The 20,998-nt window shown below is 60.5% G+C and overlaps 3 protein-coding genes across 25 annotated transcripts in view; 2 read left to right on the top strand and 1 right to left on the bottom strand.

Moving 5' to 3' along the window:
* TCF3 (transcription factor 3) overlaps positions 1–10,291 on the top strand; it is a 34,806-nt gene extending 24,515 nt beyond the window's left edge. For 4 of the 17 annotated variants that reach the window (XM_060297399.2, XM_030845731.2, XM_030845735.2 and 1 more), the window contains 12 exons: positions 303–352; positions 1,568–1,670; positions 1,753–1,922; positions 2,013–2,145; positions 2,555–2,613; positions 2,715–2,793; positions 3,573–3,646; positions 4,003–4,164; positions 4,239–4,341; positions 6,909–7,038; positions 7,223–7,458; positions 9,740–10,291. In XM_060297399.2, the coding sequence (XP_060153382.1) occupies positions 303–352; positions 1,568–1,670; positions 1,753–1,922; positions 2,013–2,145; positions 2,555–2,613; positions 2,715–2,793; positions 3,573–3,646; positions 4,003–4,164; positions 4,239–4,341; positions 6,909–7,038; positions 7,223–7,458; positions 9,740–9,882 (1,442 nt within the window). In that variant the 3' untranslated portion in view covers positions 9,883–10,291. Of the gene's footprint in view, positions 1–302; positions 353–1,567; positions 1,671–1,752; positions 1,923–2,012; positions 2,146–2,554; positions 2,614–2,714; positions 2,794–3,572; positions 3,647–4,002; positions 4,165–4,238; positions 4,342–6,908; positions 7,039–7,222; positions 7,459–9,296; positions 9,524–9,739 lie in introns of those variants that run through there. The other 13 variants (XM_030845740.2, XM_030845732.2, XM_030845734.2 and 10 more) reach the window with 13 other exon arrangements.
* The window catches only part of LOC132597152 (collagen alpha-1(I) chain-like), a 27,730-nt gene extending 9,498 nt beyond the window's left edge, over positions 1–18,232 (bottom strand). For 5 of the 7 annotated variants that reach the window (XR_011377362.1, XR_011377361.1, XR_011377363.1 and 2 more), the window contains exon 1: positions 16,641–16,742. The gene's annotated coding sequence lies outside the window, so the exon portion shown is untranslated. Of the gene's footprint in view, positions 1–16,285; positions 16,415–16,640; positions 16,743–17,887 lie in introns of those variants that run through there. The other 2 variants (XM_070045352.1, XM_060297402.1) reach the window with 2 other exon arrangements.
* UQCR11 (ubiquinol-cytochrome c reductase, complex III subunit XI) lies at positions 16,901–20,998 on the top strand. The gene is made up of 3 exons (XM_030845539.2): positions 16,901–17,058; positions 19,987–20,135; positions 20,635–20,998. The coding sequence occupies exons 1-2, from the start codon at positions 17,009–17,011 to the stop codon at positions 20,105–20,107; spliced, it is 171 nt and encodes a 56-aa protein (XP_030701399.1). The 5' UTR covers positions 16,901–17,008; the 3' UTR covers positions 20,108–20,135; positions 20,635–20,998.

Here is a 20,998-nt window from a genome sequence, read left to right as displayed (position 1 = left end):
CAGGTCCGGGACTCGGCGACCGGGCAACTGCCAGGAGCTGGGGCTCGCGGAGCGGGCACCGGCTCCCGTGTCCACGAACCCTGCGACCCGGCTCTCGGCACACACCCGCCCCCTGAGTTCGCCACGTGGGCCTGAGGCTGGTTTAAGTCATTCTCTTAGTAGGGGAGCTTGGGGGTCTCTTCTCCGAGCTGCAGGGTGGGACTGTCTCCCACCCCCTAGTGACAGGAGTGTCCAAGCGGGAAGGGCCCCAGTGGTGAGGGCGGGAGCCTGGCCGGGGGTGCTCACTCCTCTTGTCCCAACAGACACGCAGCCCAAGAAAGTCCGGAAAGTGCCACCGGGTCTCCCATCCTCGGTGAGTTGTGGGACAAACGGGCCCCACAGGCCGAGTGCCTCTCGTGACCCCCTCCCGAGGGTGGGCTGGCCCTGCGTGGGGTCTGACAAAAGCCCCATGGGCTCAGCTGGACTTCTTCCCTGAGGCCCCAGCCCTGAGGTAGTCGGGAAGTCCTTCCTTGGGTCTAGCCTGGGTCCCTCCTGCTTTAAGAGAAGGTGGTTTCCTCTGGCCGAGGCGCCTCAGAAAGGGTGTGAACGGGGTCCTGGAAGCGGGAGTGGGTGGGCATCCTGGCAGCCAGTTAGAGGGTTTCCCGCCCCATCCGCCCTGCTTGGAGCTGCCCTCTGTCCTCACCCCATGCCTGGTGGCTGGCGGGCTGCCAGGCCCAGCAGATGGTGCTGAGCCGTCAGCGGCTCCCAGCCCCGTGCTCCCGAGACTTAATCACGTTGGGAGAAAAGGCACTTTGCTGGACTCCCCGGCTCGGCCACCACCCTCTCTGCTTGCCTTCTGTGCTGAGCCCCGGAGGCTGATGTGGCCCGTACCAGGCCGTAGGCCCAGAGGCTGTTTTAAGACTCAGCTCGTGATGTCACGTCCTGGAACATCAGAGCTGAGAGGCCCCTGAGCCCACTTTGTCCTACCATCTCTCGGCACTTGAACCCCGCTTTCTGCTCCAGTGCCGGGGCAGACGTGGCCAGTTGACCCCAGCACTTCCCTGCAGTGCCCAGCCGATCAGGGTCGGCGCTGATCCTTGAAAGCCTTTGCTGTCTTACTGCTCTGGGGCAACTGGGGCAGAATATTCACCCAGGGCCCTGCCTCTGAGGCCCCCAGGTCTCGTGTGATCAGGGCTGGGGTTAAGGCAGGTTCCAGTGCTGGGGGCGGCACAGCTGGGCTCTGCTGGATCAATAGGAGTTTACTGGATTAAGGAGGGAAAAGGCAGTCTGGGCTGGGGGTCCAGTCTACAGAGGCCTCAGGCGCAAGGCTGGGACTGTGGGGAGGGCAGCAGGTGGGGGTGAAGGAGGAACAGCAGAGAGAGGTGGTAACGCGAGCAGAGCCTCAGACGCGGGGCTGAGGTGCGGTTCTAGAGGGAAGGTTTGGAGAAGCACAGGGAAGTGGGTGGTGGGGTGGACAGCCCTCCAGGTGGAGGGGGAGACCCAGCAGGGGGAGCTGCGAGGCGGGGGCTGGCCGGTCCCCACCCCCCCCGGCCCCTCCTGCCTCACCATGCCCGCTGGCCCAGCACAGGTGTACCCACCCAGCTCAGGTGATGATTACAGCAGGGACACCACCGCCTACCCACCCACCAAGACCCCCAGCGGCACCTACCCTGCCTCCTTCTACATGGCAGGTACTTGAGGGCTCGCCTGGGTTGCCTGGGGCGGGGCCCGGGCTCCCTCTGCCCGCCCACCTCACCATTCCCCTCTCCGCAGACGGCAGCCTGCACCCCTCGGCCGAGCTCTGGAGCCCCCCAGGCCAGGTGGGCTTCGGGCCCATGCTGGGCGGGGGCTCATCCCCCCTGCCCCTCCCGGCAGGTGGCGGCAGCTCCGTAGGTGGCAGTGGCAGCGGTGGGTTTGGCGGCCTGCACCAGCACGAGCGCATGGTAGGCCCCGTGGGGTGGCCGTGGCCGGGGCGGGGGAGGTGGGTGGGCAGTGCCCCGTCTGACCCCTCCTACCCCGTCCCCTGCACACAGGGCTACCAGCTGCACGGAGCAGAGGTGAACGGCGGGCTCCCGGCTGTGTCCACCTTTTCCTCGGCCCCCACGGGCGCCTACAGCAGCGTCTCCAGCCACACACCCCCTGTCAGCGGGGCCGACAGCCTCCTGGGTACGGCCCCCTCACCCCACACCTCCGGTGGGCTCAGGATCCAGCCCTGGGTATCATCGTTAACCGCATCCCCCTTGCCTGGCTCGGGCTCCTCGGGCCCCCTCAGACGTTTCAAAGTGGTTCCTCGATGAGTAGGTCCCACTGTTCATTTGGGGAAACTGAGGCGCAGCGAGGGGGCTGCTCACCCCGAGCCCCGCAGCCTGCCTGTCCCCAGAGCACTGTGGAGGTACGTGGTGAGGCGTGAGGAGACACCCGACAGAGACCGGGGCTGCCCAGGGCCAGGCTGTGGCATCCGTGCAGGCAGATGCGTGCAGAAGGGAGCTCCCCGTCAGCCGGGGCGAGCAAGCCCAGCCCAGGTGCTGGGGCTGCTGCATCCCAGAGGCTGGGCCTCACCTCTCTCCACCCACAGGCTCCCGTGGAACCACGGCCGGCAGCTCTGGGGACGCCCTTGGGAAGGCGCTGGCCTCGGTGAGACTCGGCACGTGGTGGGTGGCTGGGTCGGTGACCCAGGAGGCTGACTCCTGACCAGCCACGTGGTGGCCCTTTCTCTCTCCCTGTCCCCGTCACAGATCTACTCCCCAGACCAGTCAAGCAATAACTTCTCATCCAGCCCCTCCACCCCCGTGGGCTCCCCACAGGGCCTAGCAGGTCTGTGCAGCATGCTGGGGGAGGGGACTGGGTCTGCTGACTAGCCCCGGGTGGGCGGGGAGCTGGACAGACCACATGCCTCAGAGCTCACGTTCCCTTTGCCATCGAGGAGGGCTCCCTAGAGGATGGGGGGCTTCTAAGCCAATGCTCCTAGGTCACAGCAGAGGCAAAGGTCAGGAGGTGCGACGCGGCAGGCCATGCGTTGTGAGCGTGAGGGGCATGTGGGATCCAGCGGGGGGGCCTGGGATGCCCAAGAAGCAGAGCAGCCGGCCCGAGGCTCCCGCCTGGACTCCAGGACATGGGCATGTTGGCATTAATTCACCCCAGAAGCTGTTAGGCACCTACTGTATGCCTCATGTTTGGCTTTGCCAAGGGGGCCGGGTCCCCTGTCCCTAAGAGGTTGCACCCGGGGCTCAGCGAGGGGCCGTGGAGAAGTGAGGGCCACGGTCTCCAGAGGGCACACAGGCCTGCACGGTGCCTCTGGGGCTCCGGTGGGGCGGGACTGGGAGGGGCCGCCTGCCCCGTGGGTTTTGCAGTTGGAGAAACTGAGGCTCAAAGATGTGACCTGCCCACTGGGTTCACACCCCAGCCTGGCAGAGCTGTCGGGCCAGCTGGGCTGAGATTTAGACGTGGGTCCCTTAGACTGCTCTGTGGGCGTGGGAGCCCCTGTGTGGCCAGTCTGGGCATCACAGCCGCAGACTCCCAGCCCAGCCTTTCTCCTTCCCTGGGTCAGGCTGCACCGACCACCCCCCCCACTCACGCGCATCTGCCCCTTCCAGGGACGTCACAGTGGCCTCGAGCAGGAGCCCCCGGTGCCTTATCGCCCAGCTACGATGGGGGTCTCCACGGCCTGGTGAGTGTCCTGGGGGCTGGGGAGGGTGCACCCTCGTGGGAGCACAGGGAGCAGAGGTGCTTGTGAACACACAGGGACACCCGTTTGGGGTGGGGGGTGGCTTCGCATGTCTGCCATGGCCACAGAGCCACATCCTGTAAGAGGTCTCAGGTGTCGTGGAAACAGCAGAATGTGCGACAGGACAGGTGCCCCTTGACCAGGTTAAACTTCTCAGCTAATTTGTTGGGAATAGGGTCCAAAGCTGGTGGGTGGCCAAAGCTGTGGCCGTAGCCTGTGGCCCGCGATGGGCAGCTATGCTGTTGGCAGCTGTATGGGGTCCCGGTGGCCCAGGCCCCTCACCCCTGTCCACCCCACAGCAGAGCAAGATGGAGGACCACCTGGACGAGGCCATCCACGTCCTCCGCAGCCACGCTGTGGGCACAGCGGGGGACGTGCACGGACTGCTGCCCGGCCACGGGCCGCTGGCCTCAGGCTTTGCTGGCGCTGTCATGCCACTGGGCGGGCGGCATGCTGGCCTGGTGAGTGCTGGGCAAGGGCAGGCCGGGGGGTCGGTTGGGGCCAGGCCGGCACTGATAACCCCCCTCGTCCACAGGTGGGCGGCAGCCACTCGGAGGACGGCCTCTCCAGCAGTGGCGGCCTCGTGCACAACCACGTGGCCCTCCCCGACCTCTCCCGGCCGCCTGACTCCTACAGCGGTAAGTCCCTGTTACGTCCCCTGTGCAGAGGTGGCTGCACCCCAGGGTGGCCCACACCGTGGGCCCGCCAGTAGGTGTCACTCCTCCTTGGAGCCGCATTCCTCCTCTGGAAAATGGGGACTGAGAGCCACCCGCCAACCTTCCCGGTGGCCTATGGGCCCGGGACTGTCCACCCGCATCTCCAGTTGAGGAAACTGAGGTCCAGGGTAACTAACTGGGCACTGGTGCGGAGAGGGGGAGATGCCCCCTGCCACATCACCAAAGCCCTACCTGGCTTGGTGCCAGGATCCCACAGGGGTTGGGAGGGGCCCTGCTGCTTCCGGGGTGGGTTGCTACCTCTCTCTCTGTTCGCCCGGTCAATCGGAAGAGTCCCAAAAGGCATATGTTTAGTGTCCATCGTGTGTCTGGCACTTTTCTCGGCACCAGGGAACAAAACAGATCAGGCAGAGAAAGGGGGTGACTTGTGCGGAAACTGGAAGGTGAAGGAAGCGTGTCAGGATGAGTGCTGGGGAGAGAGTTGTGTGTGTGTGGGTGCACGCGTGCAAAGGCCCTGGGGCAGAGCTGTGCCTTGTGTGTTGGAGGAACAGCAAGGAGGCCCGTGTGTCTGGAGCAGAGTGAGCGAGGGGGAGAGAGGGAGGAGGGCAGGGACGGGAAGGGACGGGGTAGGGGATGGGGCAGGTCGTGCAGGGCCTTGGGGAGGACTTGGGCTTTTACCCCAGGGAGGTGCGGGCCCTGGAGGGCTGTGGGTAGAAGAGGGGCAGGGCCTTACTCAGGTGCTCATAGACGTCCTCTGGTGGCTGCTACTGGAAGGACAGACTGGGTGGGGGGCTTGGGTTGGAAGTGGGAAACAGGGCAGAGGGGGACTGCTGGTCCAGGAGGAATGGTGTGGGTGGATGCTGTGGACTGGCCTGTGAGGGGCCGAAGAGGGGGCAGTGGTGTGCGATTTCCAGGTGCTTTGAAGGATTTGCAGATGTGGAGGAGGAGGTACGGTTCCAGTCTGTAGGTGGGGTCTCGGGGTCCTTGGCACACAGTGGAGTTGATGGTGGGGAGCCTGGGCAGGTCCCAGGTGGGGCAGGGTCTTAGGCGGGGCCAGGGTCCCGGGCAGATCGGGGGGGCGGGCATTGAGGGGCCTGGAGGAGGGTGCACTACATTGGATGCTGAGTTGAGGGCCCCGTCAGGGCAAGTGGAGCGGCGTTGGTGGAGTTCTGGGTTGTTAATTGTCTGGGGAAGCAGAGAAATCAGCAGTAGCGAGAGGGGCAAAGTCACTTGGCACGAGGTTAGCTATAGAGTGGGGTAACGGGCAGGCTTGCGCATGCCCACTGGGGTTTGGGGCCCTGGGTGTCACAGGGTCCCGTCCCAGGGTCAGTTAATGCTGACCCTGCAACAGCCGGTGAGACCCAGGCCTGGGGAGGATCCAGGACTACAGCCACCCTGCCCCCATCGACCTGGTGAAAAATGCGCTGTGCCACGTGCTGCGCGCATTTGACCGCAAGGCCCCCTGAGCCCACCACGCAACCCTCAGGCCCGCCTGAGGGCCCTGCAGCCCCAGAACCAGCCTGACTCTTGACTGGGTGTCCAGATTTTGTCACTGCACACCTGGGTGGCGTCTGGGGACATCTTTGGCTGTTACAGGGGCAGGGATGACGCTCAGCCCCCACAGGGCCCAGGATGCCCCGGCCTGGTGGCAGCAGTTCTGACGGAGCCCCCGAGCTGGTCTTTTAAGCACTGCCCGCGTCGTGCGGTTCAGCTGCGGGAGAGCCCAGGCCAGTCCCGCGGCCACGTGGTGGTTTCAAGCAGCTGTGTGCCCTCGGCCGCGGGTCTCTTATGTGGCCTGGGCCTGGGGTTTTGTGGGTCATTGTCCTACTGGGTGGCTTTCCCACCCGACTGCTTGCTCAGCTGCCATGCAAGGACCAGCCCTGGCCTCACGGGACACTAGGTCCCGCCCCAACCTGGGCCCACGCGTGGGCGCTCTTCCGAACCTTCCGAGCGTGTCTCCTGGTGGCGGGTGTGATTCTGGGTTGGAGGGTTGCTGGGCACACACGTGCCCGCCTTTTCCAGATAAGGCGGAAAAAGTGTTTTCCAAAGCGGTCACACCCATAAGCGATACTCAGACCCGCAGCATTTCAGCATTTCCTGAAGCGATGACGCAGATTGCAGGCTCCCGGGGGCCCTCCCTGCCCCCCTCGGGCTTCTCCATCACGTCCGCACTGACTTGTAGCAGTTCTTTGGGATCGTGGGGACCTGCCCTTTGTTGGCTTGTACGTGACGGCGTCTTCTGTCCAGTGGCGCAGCCGCTTATTTTCTTGGTGATGAGAAGTTCTCAATTTTGATATATTCAAGTTTATCGATTTCTGTTTCTTTTGAGGACAGCTCCTTAGCGTTTTAGGAAACAGTTTTCCGCCCCTGAGTGGCCACGACATTTCGGCGCACTTTCTTCTGAAGGCCTTTCGGTCCGTGGGGTCTGGAACGGGTGCCCGCGTGTGGCGTGAGGCCGGTGTCCCGCTCTTGGTGGGCTTCTGGGTGGCTTGCCGTTGCGCACGGAGGCCCCTGACTCCGGCCCGTTGCAGATCTCGGGCGCGGCGCCGCCCCAGGGCCCGGCGACATCAAGCGGGAGGAGCAGGAGGACGGAGAGAACGTGGCAGCCGACACCGCCGAGGACGAGAAGAAGGACCTCAAGGCCCCGCGCACCAGGACCAGGTGCCGCCCCCCCCACCCCCACAGGCCGGCTGCGCACGCGCGCCCCGTGAGGGCGCCGGCTGCGCACGCGCACGGGGGCCTCTCAGGGCGCCCGTGCACACGCACGGGGCGCCGGCTCCCGAGGCGGCGGCAGGCCCTTGCCCGGCCCTGCCTCACTGTCTCCCTCTGGCCCCTGGCCCCGTAGCCCGGACGAGGACGAGGACGACCTTCTCCCCCCAGAGCAGAAGGCTGAGCGGGAGAAGGAGCGCCGGGTGGCCAATAACGCGCGGGAGCGGCTGCGGGTCCGAGACATCAATGAGGCTTTTAAGGAGCTGGGGCGCATGTGCCAGCTGCACCTCAACAGTGAGAAGCCCCAGACCAAACTGCTCATCCTGCACCAGGCCGTGTCGGTCATCCTGAACCTGGAGCAGCAGGTGCGAGGTCAGTGGGGGCGCCGCTCCCCTCCCCCACTGCTGCCCTCGCTCTCCCCTCCTCCCTTCCTGGAGCCCACCTCCCCTGCGTGACATCCCCCGCTGTGACCTTTCTCCCTTGCCCTGTGACCTTTTCCCTGCAGTGACATCACCCCTGCAGTGACCTCCTCTGCTGACTTTCCGCCTCCTACAGTGACCAGCCCCCCTTCAGCGACCGTTTTCCATTTCCCTGCTGTGACTATCCCCCCAGTGACCATCCTCCTCTGCAGTGGCCGTTCCCTCCTCAGTGACCATCTCCCTCCTGACCGTGGGCCCTGTGCCTAGCCAGGCCCCATTGCTGTCTCCAGTGGGTTTTTTGGCCGTGCTGCGTTGGCAGGCGGGATCCTAGTTCCCCAACCAGGGATTGAACCCGCACCCCTTGCAGTAGAAGCGGGGGAAGTGTTAACCACTGGACCGCCAGCGAAGTCCCATCCCATTGTCTCCTCAAGTGAGAGGAACAGACTCTCGACTCCTAGCCCTGTAGCCCTGGGCACTTTGGCACAGAACTGTCTCCTCAGACCCCAAAGACTCCACCTGCCCAGCCCTTCCTTCTGAGGAAGCCCAGAGTCCGGCTGGCAGGGACTCGTGTCCCCTGGCTCCCAGAGAATGTCACTGTCGCTCTAGCTCTGAGCAGACACTTCGTGGGGCGCCTGAGCCCATCGGTCCCCACTTGCAGGTGGGGTTCACCCCCCATCCCCAAGGCTGAGTGAGGGTCAGGGAGGCTGTGTGACTCCCTCCAGCTGATTCCTTAACGACCCCCACCCCACCCCCGCTGCCCCATTAACCCTTTCTCTCCTGCAGCACTGTCGCTTGGACCGGAGCTAGGGCCCTGGCCTGCCGCCCACTGTCCCCTGAGCTCTGGGGTTTCCGCGTCCCCACGGCGGCATGGGCGTCACGCCGCGTCCGCCCGCCTCTCTGCTCTCTGCCCCCCGTGCTCCCCCACCCTGGCCGCCCACCTCCTCATTCCCACCGGCTGCCCTCCTTACCTCGCACTTGCGCCCAAGCGCTGAAACGGCAGGGCTGCGACCCGGGCCTTTCCTCCTCCACGGCCCCCATCGGGACTTGAGGGAAGAAAGGGGCCCCGAGGCCTGTCTGTCAGTTTGGTCTGCACGCTTGTCCTGAGCTCCGGCCGCCGCCGCCACCCGCGGGGGTCGCTCAGGCCCGAGGGCAGGGTGGGCGGGCAGGACGGGCTCCCAGGGAAATAGGCAGATGGAGAGGTTGTTCGTGCAGAGCCCCACGCTGCGCCCCTGGGGGGCCTGAGCTGGGGTGTGGACCCCGTGGTCAGCTCTCTGAGCCCCTGTTCCAGACTCGTTGGGGGGACTGAACACTGTGCCCGCCACCCAGCGGTTAGAGCACAAGTGCCAGGCCTCAGGGTCCTCCAGGCAGGGCTCAGGGCGGCCACTCCAGGCCCAGCTCTCAGGCAGCCAGGGTCCAACGTGGGGCAGGTGCAGTCCTGTGGCGCCCAGGCATGAGGGGTCTCCAGGCTGTGAGCTGGTTTGCTTCTGTGGACTCAGTGTCCTGAGCTCTGGGAGCCCCAGGCCTAGCTCTCCTTCACCCAGCAAGCAGCTGCTCTGAACGGGGAAGGTCGTCATCCTGGGGGTGGGGGGCATGGGGCCTCCCTGTTTCCTGGCCAGTCCTGGGCACGGCGAGCGGGCGGGGGCAAGGGCTGCGCCCAGCTCCATGCACATGCGCGGGTGGGGGTCAAGGCCCCACCTCCTGCCAGGCACACGGCATGCGCACTCGCAGCCAGCGGGTGCCCTCCCCACGACCCCCGCTCGGGACTAACGGGGCCCCGGTGCTGTGACCCAGCAGTACGGAGGAGGTGCTGTCCCTGGAGGAGAAAGACCTGAGGGACCGGGAGAGGCGCATGGCCAATAACGCGCGGGAGCGGGTGCGCGTGCGGGACATTAACGAGGCCTTCCGGGAGCTGGGGCGCATGTGCCAGCTGCACCTCAAGTCGGACAAGGCGCAGACCAAGCTGCTCATCCTGCAGCAGGCCGTGCAGGTCATCCTGGGCCTGGAGCAGCAGGTGCGAGGTAGGCGTCCGGGCCGGCCCCGCCCCGCCCTCCCGCCCACCGGGGACCTGAGCCGCCGGCGCCCCCCGACGCTCATCCTGCTCTGTAGACCCCCGGCCCGTATGGCCTTCTCGGGGACGGGGACAGGTCGAGAGATGGAGCAGCCGTGCGGGCCCCCCCCCCAGTTCTTCCTCCCCCCGGGGACCCTCTCCCACAGTGCTCTCCCCCTCCCCCCAGAGCGTAACCTGAACCCCAAAGCGGCCTGCTTGAAGCGCCGAGAAGAGGAGAAGGTGTCCGGCGTGGTCGGAGATGCCCAGATGGTGCTGTCGGCCGCCCACCCAGGCCTGGGCGAGGCCCACAACCCTGCCGGGCACATGTGACAGGAACGCTGCCCAGACGAGTGACCCCACCTTGGTCTAACCTGGGACAGTCAACGCCAGGCGCCTGGTCCCCACCCCACGCAGCCCGTGGTCAGCCTTGAGCCAACACCGCCCTGGGCGCTCCGGAGGCAACACCACCGCCAGGCCTTTGGCTTGATGGATCCTGAAACTGCGTCTCGGCCCTGCTGCCCAGGCCTGGGCGGCAAGGAGCATTGTTTTTGTTTTTGGTATATACATGTTGTCAGACAAGAAAATGAATGCCTTAAGTATAAAACGTGAAGACTCAAACATACCGTTCACAGGAGGGAAATGCTGTGCGGAGCCAGCTTGGTCGGCAGCCACCAACCAGCAACTTGTGCCTACGCCTGAGAGGTTTTTTTTTTTTTTTTTTTTTTTAAGGAAAATAAAAGGAAACTTAGTTATGAGAGTTTTTTTTTTTTTAATGTAGAAGAAAATTAGTAAGAATGATGCCTTTGGTCTCTTTTTTTTTTTTAGCTTTTTTTGCGTATGTTTTCTAAGCAACAAATTTTTTTGTATAAAAGTCTCGTGTGTCTTGCTATTTTTGCTGCTGTTTCTAGAAATGAGCATTGCATTTCATGATCAACAAGGTTATTAAAAGTTGTATTAAAAAGACCCCAGGACTTCCCTGGTGGTCCAGTGGTTAAGATTCCACGCTCCCAATGCAGGGGGTACGGGTTCAATCCCTGGTCGGGGAGCTGAGATCCCTCGTGCCACGTGGCGTGGCCAAAAAACTTTAAAAAGATCCCGTGTAAACTTGAGGTGCCCCCGCCCCGGGAGCCACTGGACCAGGGGTGGCAGGTGCCGTCCAGTTCAGGTTCTAGTGTGGGGGGCTTGCTCTTGTGGTTTTGCTCCCTGCGAAGTAGCAGGTGGGCCCTTGCTTGGTGGGGGCCTCCCCTGCCAGATCTGCTCCCCTCCCTCAGGAAGGGGGACACCCTGCTGGGGCACCTCCAAGGAGGCAGGGACGCTCCCCTGTCACACAGCTGAGGTTCCTGCCCGCAAGCAGCTCGGGTCCCCCAGGCCCCTGCCTGCGGCCTGCCAGCCCCACATCCCTCCAAATCCTGGGACCTCTCTCAGACGGGACTTTGTGAGGAGCAGCATTCCTGGGCCCGGGGCCTGCGTTGCTGAGCGTGGTGCTGGGGGGCCTCCCTAAACACCCCGTTCTTCATTCTCTGAACTCTGGCACAGAAACCCCCTGCTCCCCGAGTGGCCTTCCTGGTGTGGACTGGGGAAGTTACAGGATCCCCCTGCCCAGAAAGGCCCCCAGGCTGTGTGTCTGTCAGGGTTGACGCCCCACTGCAAACCAGGAGGCTGAGCCGCTCTCAGGCCCTGGGTGCCAGCTCCCAGGCCTCCCCAAGTAGCCCTCTCTCCCGTATGTTCAGGGGAACCCACTCGGCCTGGGCTGTCCCAGGTTTAAACAAAGTCCAGGGCGGTTGGTCACCTTACGTGTCACCTGGGTGTGGGGTCAGGCCTGCTGGGGTCTCACCTGCCCTCCCTCTACCCCCTGCAGAGAGGCCTTACGTACCCCCAGGCTGGCTGCTTGCACCCCACCCTACCAGCATCCCAGGTGTCTCCCCCCAAACCCCCTCACTCCCCGAGCACTGGGGCGGCCTGACTCCTCAAGACTGGAACTCCCCACGGCTGGGGGCCGGGTGCCCCACGGGAAGCTTGAGGGAACCCCAAGGCCAGCAGGAGCGGGACATCCCAGCTTGGGGCCGGGGCCACCTCCAGGTCCCTGGGATCCCCTGGGGTCTGCCCCTAAGACCGATCAGGGGACTCTCCTTGGTGACTCCCCTGGTCTGTGGGTCTTGTCTCTCTTTGGGGAACCTGCCTCAGTTTCCCTCTGCCTCGGGCCTAACCCACAGACCCACATGGGCAGGGGCTGAGGAGCCTCTGCGGCCCCCCCGAGGCCCACAAACTTTTGAACTGTGTATTACATATATAATTTAAGTTTTATATATTTTATATATATATAATGAGATTAACCCAGCACGGGAAAAAGTAGCCTTGGGGGAGGGGAAGAACTACAATTACAGGGAAAATCGTGCTCTGAGTGCCTCAGGATAACTGATTTTTTTAAAAACAACAAAAAAAAAGTTTTTTAAGTAGAATAATTTTATATAAGTGTCAACACAGCTGGCTGAATTCTTTGGGATTTTTAATAACGATCCTCTAAAGTCGATTTGGAGACCTGTACATAACAGCACTGTAGCAATAAATGTGACATTTTATGACAATACTCTGCTGTCCCTGGATCTTTCAGCTGCTGTGTGCTTACAGATGAAAAGAGGGGTTGGGAAGGTGGTGCCCCCGGTGTCGGTGTCGGCGTAGGCGCTCACTAGGTGGCCTGAGTACATCCCACCAAGGATGGCCCGGGGTGTTGTGGACTTATCCGCACTGCACATCTGGACAGCTAAAACAGCTCGGCGGGCGGGCAGGGGGCTTGGAAACCACAGGAATCTGTTCTTACACATTCTGCAGGCCAAATGTCCCAGGTCCAGGTGTGGTAGGGCCGCGTTCCCTCCTGACCACCACCCCCCCCCCAGGAGAGTCCTTCCTGCCTGCCTCTTCCAGCTTCTGGGGGCCTCAGGTGTGCCTCGGTTTGCAGCCGCATCACCCTGATCTCCACCTCCATCTTCAGGTGGCCTCTCCCTGTGTGTCTTGTGTCCAGGTGTCCCTCCTACACACACACCTGTCATTGCCTTAGGGCTGCAAAATCTCTAGCATGACCTCATCTTAACCAATCACATCTGCAAAGACCTTATTTCCAAATAAGGTCCCGTTCACAGGTAGCAGGGGTGGGGGGTGGTCAAGACTTGAACATGTCCTCTTGGGAAGACACAGTTCAGCCCTCAACCGGGGTTTGATGGGGTGGTGGTGAGCAAGGCCGCAGACACTGGGAAAGGTGGCCACGGTGATTCCTTGTTCTAGAAGCAAAGTTCCTCGGGCAAAGCCAGGGAACTGCACTTGGAATAAGGGCTCCCGGGATGTGGAAGCTGACTGGCTCCTGGCAGAAGGCCACTCCCTGAGTTAGTTTGTATGTATGTATGTATGTGTTTTAACATCTTTATTGGATCCCAATGCAGGGGGCCCAGGTTCTATCCCTGGTTAGCGAACTAGATCCCACATGCCTCAACTAAGACCTGGCGCGGCCAAATAAATAAATTAAAATTAAAAAAAAATAAATATTTTAAAATAAATAATGTAATACACCAAAACCCACTGAATGATTGATGCACACTGAATGGGTGAATTGTATGGTGTGTGGATTATATCTCAATACAGGTGTCTAAAAATATCTTAAAGGTGCCAAAATCCTTATCCAGGGAGGCGTCGCCTCTCTGTCCCAGCAGGGGTTGGCTCCATGAAAATTTCTTGAAGGAGCATCTGCTTGACTCAGGTCAGAGAAATCTGGTGGCAGGGGGTTGGGCACAGGGAAACTGGGGCGGTGGATGTGTGTGTGGCTTGACAGTGCCAGTGGTGTCGCAGGTGTGTTCCTGAGTCCAAGCCTTTCAAAGCCTGCGGCTCCCCATCTGCTGGATGCCCACCGGGCCCTCCAGGGCTGACAGAGAACGCGCAGAGCCCGGTCCTGGAACAGCCCTGACACCCACAGGCCAGGGAGGGAAGGGACATGCCTGACTGAGACAGATGGTGCCGGGCTGCAACAGGGTGATGGGAACCACAAAAGAAAGGCCCACGTCCTGACCTGTGAAGGGCACCCTATTTTGAAAAAGGGTCCTTGCAGATGTAATCAAGTTAAGGATCTCAAGATCATCCTGGATTAGGGTGACCCCCAAATCAATGAAAAGTGTCCTTATAAGAGACAGAAGACAAGAGACACAGACGAGAAGCCACGTGACAACAGGCTGGAGGGATGCAGCCACAAGCCAAGGGATGCCGGGGTGGGGTGGGGGCGGGGTGGCAGGGGACAGAAGCTGGAAGAGGCAGAAAGGACCCTCCCTTGGAGCCTCCGGAGGGACCACAGCCCTGTGACACCTTGATCTCAGACATATGGTCTCCAGAACTGGAAGAGGATAAACCCCTGTTGCTTTAAGCCACCCAGCTTGTGGTCATTTGTCACGCAGCCACAGGAAATTAATAGCATCTGTGCCCTTTTTTAAAACGGCAAAACATCCAAACGCAACAGGGACTCTTCATACCTCGCTGGTCGGAACACAAACAGATACAAGGACTTTGGAAAAGACTTTGGCGGTGCACCTGAAACTAACATGTTACACATCAATTACACCTCAACAATAATAAAAGCCTGTGGCAGTTTCTTCTACAGTTAAACATAAGCCTCCCCTACAAGTCAGCCAGCAGCCAGTCCACCCCAGTCATCCACCCAAGAGACACAAAGACACATGTCCACACAAAGACCTGGATGCAACTGCTCATTGCAGATTCCTTTCCCATCGCCAAAACGTGGAAACCACCCAAATGTCCTTCAACAGGTCAGTGGGTAAACACACGGGTCCACCCACTCCATGGTCCACGACTCAGCAGTGGAAAGAATGAAACTCTGACGGAAACAATGGCTTGGATGATTCAAAATAGCTACGCTGCGTGGACAAAGCCAGACACCAAACAGAACATACTCTATGATTCTCGGTAGAAAAGTCTAGAAAATGCAGACTAATTCACAGTAGCGTGGTTGTAGGGGCTGGAGGGGGGAGTGGGTGGGGTCCCAAAGGGGCAGGAGGAAACTTCCAGGGGACGAGGGGGAGGTGTTCATTATCTCCACACTGTGATGGTTTCATGGGTGTGCACATATGTCGAAATACCAAATTGTATGTTTTAAATACGTGCATTTTTGTAGGTCAAGTATACATCAGTAAAGTTGCAAAAATTGTAAAAGAAAAGAATCCAACAGATGAACGGATAAACACCATGTGGTCCCTCCACACAGGGGAACATCACTCAGCCATGAAAAGGGGTGAAGCCCTGACACTCGCTACAGTGTGGATGGACCTTAAGAACACGAAGCTCAGTGAGAGAAGCCAGACACAGAAGGACACACAGGGTGTGATTCCATTGATGGGAAACGTCCAGAACAAGCAGATGCATAGACAGAGAGTGAATTCCTGGTTGTCAAGGGCTGGGAAGGGGGTGGGGGGTGGGGTGACTGCTGATGAGGACGGGGCTTCTATTGGGGTGATGGAATGTTCTGGAATTAGATGGAGGTGGTGGTCGCACAACCTTGTGAATGTACTAAAGACCACTGAATTCTACACTTTACAATGGTTAATTGTATGTTATGTGAATTTCACATTGATGAAGACAAGAAAAGTCGTTCCGTTTCCTGAGGGCCAGATAGGGATCCTGCATGGAACCCAGGAGGCCAGGGCAGAGGGCCAGCAGGGTGCGAGCGGGGCCAACCGTTCTTGCTTATCCACCATCTCTTCTGGTCACAGAATCCTGGTATTTTCTTTTGGGGATTCTCCTCCAATTTCAGCCCACATCCTCAAATGAGAGGGGCCAACTCTGCCCTGTTTCCACAGCACATGAATGAGAAGCAGCTTGGGGGCATTTTCTGTGATTATTGGGAAAGAGGTGCCATCTTCCTGCAAGGGTTGCTGTAATGTCAACCAAGAGTTTCTGGGTGCCTCTGCTCAGAGTTCACCACAGAGTAAGGGCAACACAGAGGAAAGAAGAGCTGAGAGATAGAGAGAAGATTCATAATCATATTGCTAGACTCCTGGATGCAGCTGTGCCTGAAGCCATCTAACATGCCACAGAACTTCCTTCTGTTCTCTTAAGCCAGTTTTTGTTCTTCGTTTATCACTTGAAATGAAAAGCATTCTGCCTCGTGAGCTGAAGTGCATTAAGCAGAAGGAACAATGCGGCAGAGCTTCAGAAACTGCTGGATCCAGGACCTGCAGCCCCAAGGCCTCTATGCCCACCTCTGCTCATCTTTTCACGCAGGTCTAGTCTCTGTCTCATGATTTCTAATCTCTGTCTCAGATTCTACAATCTCCAGGGTGGCCCCTACATCCCACTTTTTAAGTTTCCATCGAGGACAGAGACTTAATTCAGGTCCTCTCTGATCCCAAGCTCAAAAATCCCAGGGCAACTGGAAAGGCGGAGAAACAATGTCCAACTCAATAGCAACGAGCACCCCTCCTGCCCAGACCATGGTCTCCAACCAACCCCATGGTCGGAGGCCAGGGCTAGGTGAGAACCTGCAGCCCTCTGGGAACCGCAGTCTTGGAGGGTGCCGAGGGGCCGATCCCAGCAGGATGGGCTGGGCTGGGCAGACAAACCCCACAGTGTCCAGTCCGCATCTCCAAGCCTGCATTCGACGCTGGGACCCCGGAGGCGGTGAAAGGAGAAGGCGAGCCCGAGCGAGCCTGGGGCGGCGGAAAGCCGAGGGAGGAGGACCCACCTGTCCTGGGTCCATCAGCTAACAGGTGGCATCCTGAATGTTGACAGCGCGAGGAACCAGGCCTCCCTCTGCTGCCGGAATGAGGAATCACTCCCAATCGAAACGTGCAAACAATTTGCCACCGAGCCTCTGAGCAACAGACAACAAAATGCCAGCAAACCGAGGCTCGGGTAAGCGCTGTCATCTGGCCAAGGTCCCACACACAGCGAGTCCAGTGACAACGCCTAATTCCTCCAAAAGGGAGTTCAAATCCCACCCTTCCCCTCTGTGCGACTCTGGGCTTAACCCTTCCCTGTTTGGCCTGTTTCTTTAACTGTAAATAAAGTTCTGGCACGTAATAAGGACACAAACTCACCAGTCAAATGTCGCGGGCCACACTTATTCGCTGGACGTTGCGCAGCTTGGGGCCACTCTGACCGCCGGAGCGGAGAGGCAGACCCCGCGTACTCACGTCACGTGGTCAGAAAGCCCCGCCTCCCTGGCCCGCCCACTCTAGTCTGCGTTCTTCAGACCCTCCCCGGAAGTGAGTGCAAATATTTTCCGAGTCTGCGCGCGCAGCGGCGGCGGTCCCCGGATCTCGAGCGGTCAGCCCGCCTGGGCTGGGCTGGGCCGGGCAGGGCGGGGCGGGGCCTCCCTGCGGGCCTGCGCGCTCCTGGGGCCGCGCCTGCGCAGTGCGCCCGAGCCGGAGGGGTCAGGGTCACCCTGAGCTGAGACGGCGCCGCTATGTTGGAACGGTTCGTGGGCCCGCGCTACCGCCAGCTGGCCAGAAACTGGTGAGGATGCGGCTACCGCCCCCGGACCCCTTGTCCTCCCAGGTCCCAAATGGGGAAACTGAGGCACAGAGCGGCGGCGCGGTCTGCCCCGCGAGTGGCTGGCCCCCAACCCTGAGGCGCTTTGCCTGGGGGCCGCGATGGTGCCCACCCAGTCCGCGCCCAGCATCCCCGGCTCAGCTCCTGGGGCTGGAAACTGACCCTATGCGCTCCTGGCTTTGCTTTTGTTTGACGTTGTTGTGAAGCCGAGGGCTGCGCCTGTCCTTGACTGACCCCCGTGGGAGGCGGGTGGGTTGGAGGTGACCCCACGTGGCAGCCGGGATTGGGGAGCACACGACGTGAGGCGCTGAGAAACAGCGGGCCTGTACTCCGCAGTCGTGTCCCTGAGCCCCGGCAGGGACCTTCGGGTGGACAGTGACAGTGGCGCTTTACAGCTGGGGCGACCCAGGCTCAGGACGAAAGTCCGTCCCTGGCGTCGGGTGGGACCGCCAGCGGCCCCTGCAGCCCCTACCGCGGGCGGCTCGAGCCTCCGGGCGCTGTCGGTCCGTCCCTATCTGCGCGTGGTCAGAGCAGCGACCCCCTCATCCAGGGTTTCGTTCAGTCGGCAGCAGCACCCACTGAGCAACTGATGTGTGCTCGCACTTACTACTGAGTCGGGTGCCGGAGACACAGCGATAAACGGAACTTTCCTGGCTGACGCTCTAGGTCGTGGACCAGAAAAAAATTAAACCGATGTGATCCACGACATGAGGTTGATGTAAAGTAATAAAGGGGGTGGGTGCAGTCCTGTCCCACCCACACTGGCTTCCTGAGGCCAGGAAGCGGGACTCACCCCCAGGAGACACTATGGAGTTGTGGGGTCTCAGTCTCGGAGCATCCGCGCTCACCAGCGGGGTACTCTGCACTCAGCTCCTCCGGGCGTCTTCCTGTGAGGAGGGGGAGGAGAGGTGGTGAGGGTGTAAAGAAGTCCCACGAGGGACTGTCAGCAGCATCATCACCTTCGGTGCCCCGTGGAGGTCAGGCGTGTGGCCACCTCCCTCTCTGTGAGCTGCACCGGGCCCCAAGGGGAGTGGCCAGGATGATGGCGGGGCGGGGCGGAGGGGGGCGGGCGGTGGAGGCCTCCCTGAGGGCAGGCTCCTCTGACCTCAGCACCCCTCAAAGCTGTTGGGCAGTGAGAGGAAAGATTCCCTCTCTGTTCGTGACACCTGCCCCAGAGCCTGTTCCAAAAGCAGCAATAACCCGGGACCCCACCAAGGCGCAGAGTTGAGTTGTACGGGCGTCTCCCCAGGGAGCAGGGGGTGTCGTTGGTGAGGCAGGTTGGGGAGGGGGTGTTGCTGCTTCCATCTCTCCACCCCAACACCCCAGGCCCATGGGTTATGGCGATCCGGTGAAGTGGGCACCCATGCACAAATTCTGCCCCTGCACAGACCAGCGATGGAGCCTGTGAGAGTTCTCTGTCGCTGCATAACAAAGAGCCCACCAAATGCAGCAGCTTTGCAGACATTCATTGTCAGTTACTGTGGGTCAGGAATTGGAACACAGCTGAGTCCCCTGCTCAGTGTCTCATCTGAAGGCTTTACTGGAGGATGTGTTTCCAGGTCACACCTGTGGTTGCAGCAGGGGGCCACCCTCAATCCTCTGCCACAGGGGCCCCTCTACAGGGCAGCTCACAAACTAGCAGCTGGCTCCCCGCAGAGAGGGTAAGAGCAAACGAGCACGCCCTGACGGAGCCAGTCCCTAAAAGTCCATCTCAAAAGTGACATTCCCTCGCGGTCCGGTCCAGTGGTTAGGACTCGGCGCCTTCACTGCCGGGGCCTGGGTTCAATCCCTGGTCGGGTAACTAAGATCCCGTAAGCCGTGTGGTGCGGCCAAAGAAAACCAAACCAAAACGAAAGAAGTGACAGCCCATCATCTCTCATATTTGATTTATCAGAGGCGAGTGACTGGATCCTGCCGACCTCAAGGGGAGGGGCTGTACAGGGGTGTGAACACCAGGAGGTGGGACTATTGGGGCCGTCCTGGACCCTGCCCATCAATGGACGTAAATGTGGAGTGTGGTGGTCTTGGAGTCCCTGCCTCGGCTCTGCACCCGGTGGGCTGTGTGTCTCGGGGGCATGGCTTGCCCTCTCTGTGCCTTGGTCTCATCTGTGAGACAGGGACCCTGATAACTCACACCTCCCTCAGTCCATCGGCTGTCTCAGGGATCGAGCTGCTGCAAACCACATTAACGTGCCTACCTGCAAAGTTTAGATATCCTTATGCTTTACAAGCTTGGGCTTTTTTTTTTTTTTTTAGTGGAATTCCTCAAATAAAACCTTAATCAGGGACTTCCCTGGTGGCGCAGTGGTTAAGAGTCTGCCTCCCAAAAAAAAAAAAAAAAAAAGAGTCTGCCTCCCAGTGCAGGGGACCACGGGTTCGAGCCCTGGTCCGGGAAGATCCCACATGCCACGGAGCAACGAAGCCCGTGTGCCACAACTACTGGGCCTGCGCTCTAGAGCCCGCGAGCCACAACTACCGAGCCCACGTGATACAACTACTGAAGCCCACACGCTCACAGCCCGTGCTCCGCAACGAGAAGCCACCGCAACAAGAGAAGCCACCGCAATGAGAAGCCCGTGCACCGCAACTAGAGGAAGCCCGTGTGCAGCAACGAAGACCCAGCGCAGCCAAAAATAAATAAATAAATTTACTAAAAAAACAACAAAAAAACCCCTCATGCATATCCTCATATGAAAGCAGATGGGAATGGAGTTGCCTCAGGGTCACTTGCCTGGTGCCTGCCCTCCTCGGGGTCATCAGCAGGATGTGTCCACAAAGCTGGGCAGGGCCCGGTGTGTGGGGGTGGTGTGGGCACCTGATAAATGGCAGCTTGGGATGGGGGGGATCCGGCCACGCTACCGGGAGGGTGAGGCCTGACCCCCGTTCTTGCAGGTTACCCACAGTGGGCATGTGGGGCACCGTGGGAGCCCTGGGGCTGGTGTGGGCCACTGACTGGCGGCTGATTCTGGACTGGGTGCCCTACATCAACGGCAAGTTCAAGAAGGACGATTAATTAAACCCATCCCCCTCGGACCCCTCCGGTAAGTTTCAGCAGCTGTCGGCTGGTGTAGCCCGGGATTCCTGAGCAGCAGAGGAGCAGTGTTCCCCGCAGGTCCAGGGCTGGACCGGCAGGTGTTGGGGGCACACCTGGAGAACCCTGCCTGAGGGCGGAGCCCTGCACTAGCCTCCTGCCTGGTGGCGCAGAGCTGCCAGCCAGCAGCCTTGGTTTGTGGGGCTGGGGAGTGGGCGCTGCCCCTCGGGGCTCAGTCCTGGAGGCTGAGCCTGCACCCTGGGTGGGGCGGAGGGATGCCCCGTTTTACAGACAGGAAAGTGGAGGCTGGCCTCCCTGGGCAGGCTGCTATGAGCACTGACGAGCCTGGCGCTGTGCTGCCCACCTGACAGCCCAGAGTGCACGCGCATCCCCATTTCACAGACTCCTAAGTGGCACAGCCAGATCTGGTGTTAGAGCCTGTTGGCGGCGTCTGTGCTCTTACTGGGCGCTCAGCATCTGCTGCTCACCCTGCTTCATTCCCCCTCCAGGTGTCTGGTGGTGCTGCCCCCTTCCATCTGCATCTGGAACGGCCCAGGCTCTTGGGATTGACCTCGAGGAAACACACGGCGCGAGTTAGGTTTCCTACGTTGGTGGAAATAACTTTGGTGTGTGGACACACATGGCATTAAACCTCACTCTGAAACCTGCTGGCCTGCACGTGCTCATGCTGGGGCTTGGTTATGTTGACTGCAGGCCCAGGGGCCCAGATGACCCGGGGAGCCTTTCAACTCCAAAACTGCAAATCTGCAGTTTCCCAGCGGCTGGCAGACATGGTTTGATTACTTCAGATGTTTAGTGGATAATACCTGCACGGGGTTTTTATCGATTGCTGCCTTAAAAAGTTACCCTTGA

The sequence above is a fragment of the Globicephala melas genome, chromosome 3 (genome assembly GCF_963455315.2).
Source record: "Globicephala melas chromosome 3, mGloMel1.2, whole genome shotgun sequence".
NCBI classification, from domain to species: Eukaryota; Metazoa; Chordata; class Mammalia; order Artiodactyla; family Delphinidae; genus Globicephala; species Globicephala melas.
This window is presented reverse-complemented; position numbering and strand designations above follow the sequence as displayed.

Bases quoted from the DNA above. Each gene is read 5' to 3' on its own strand.
- UQCR11 (XM_030845539.2), top strand. From the start codon at position 17,009: ATGTTGGAACGGTTCGTGGGCCCGCGCTACCGCCAGCTGGCCAGAAAC. The intron at 17,059-19,986 runs GTGAGGATGCGG...CCGTTCTTGCAG, and splicing joins CGCCAGCTGGCCAGAAACTG to GTTACCCACAGTGGGCATGT.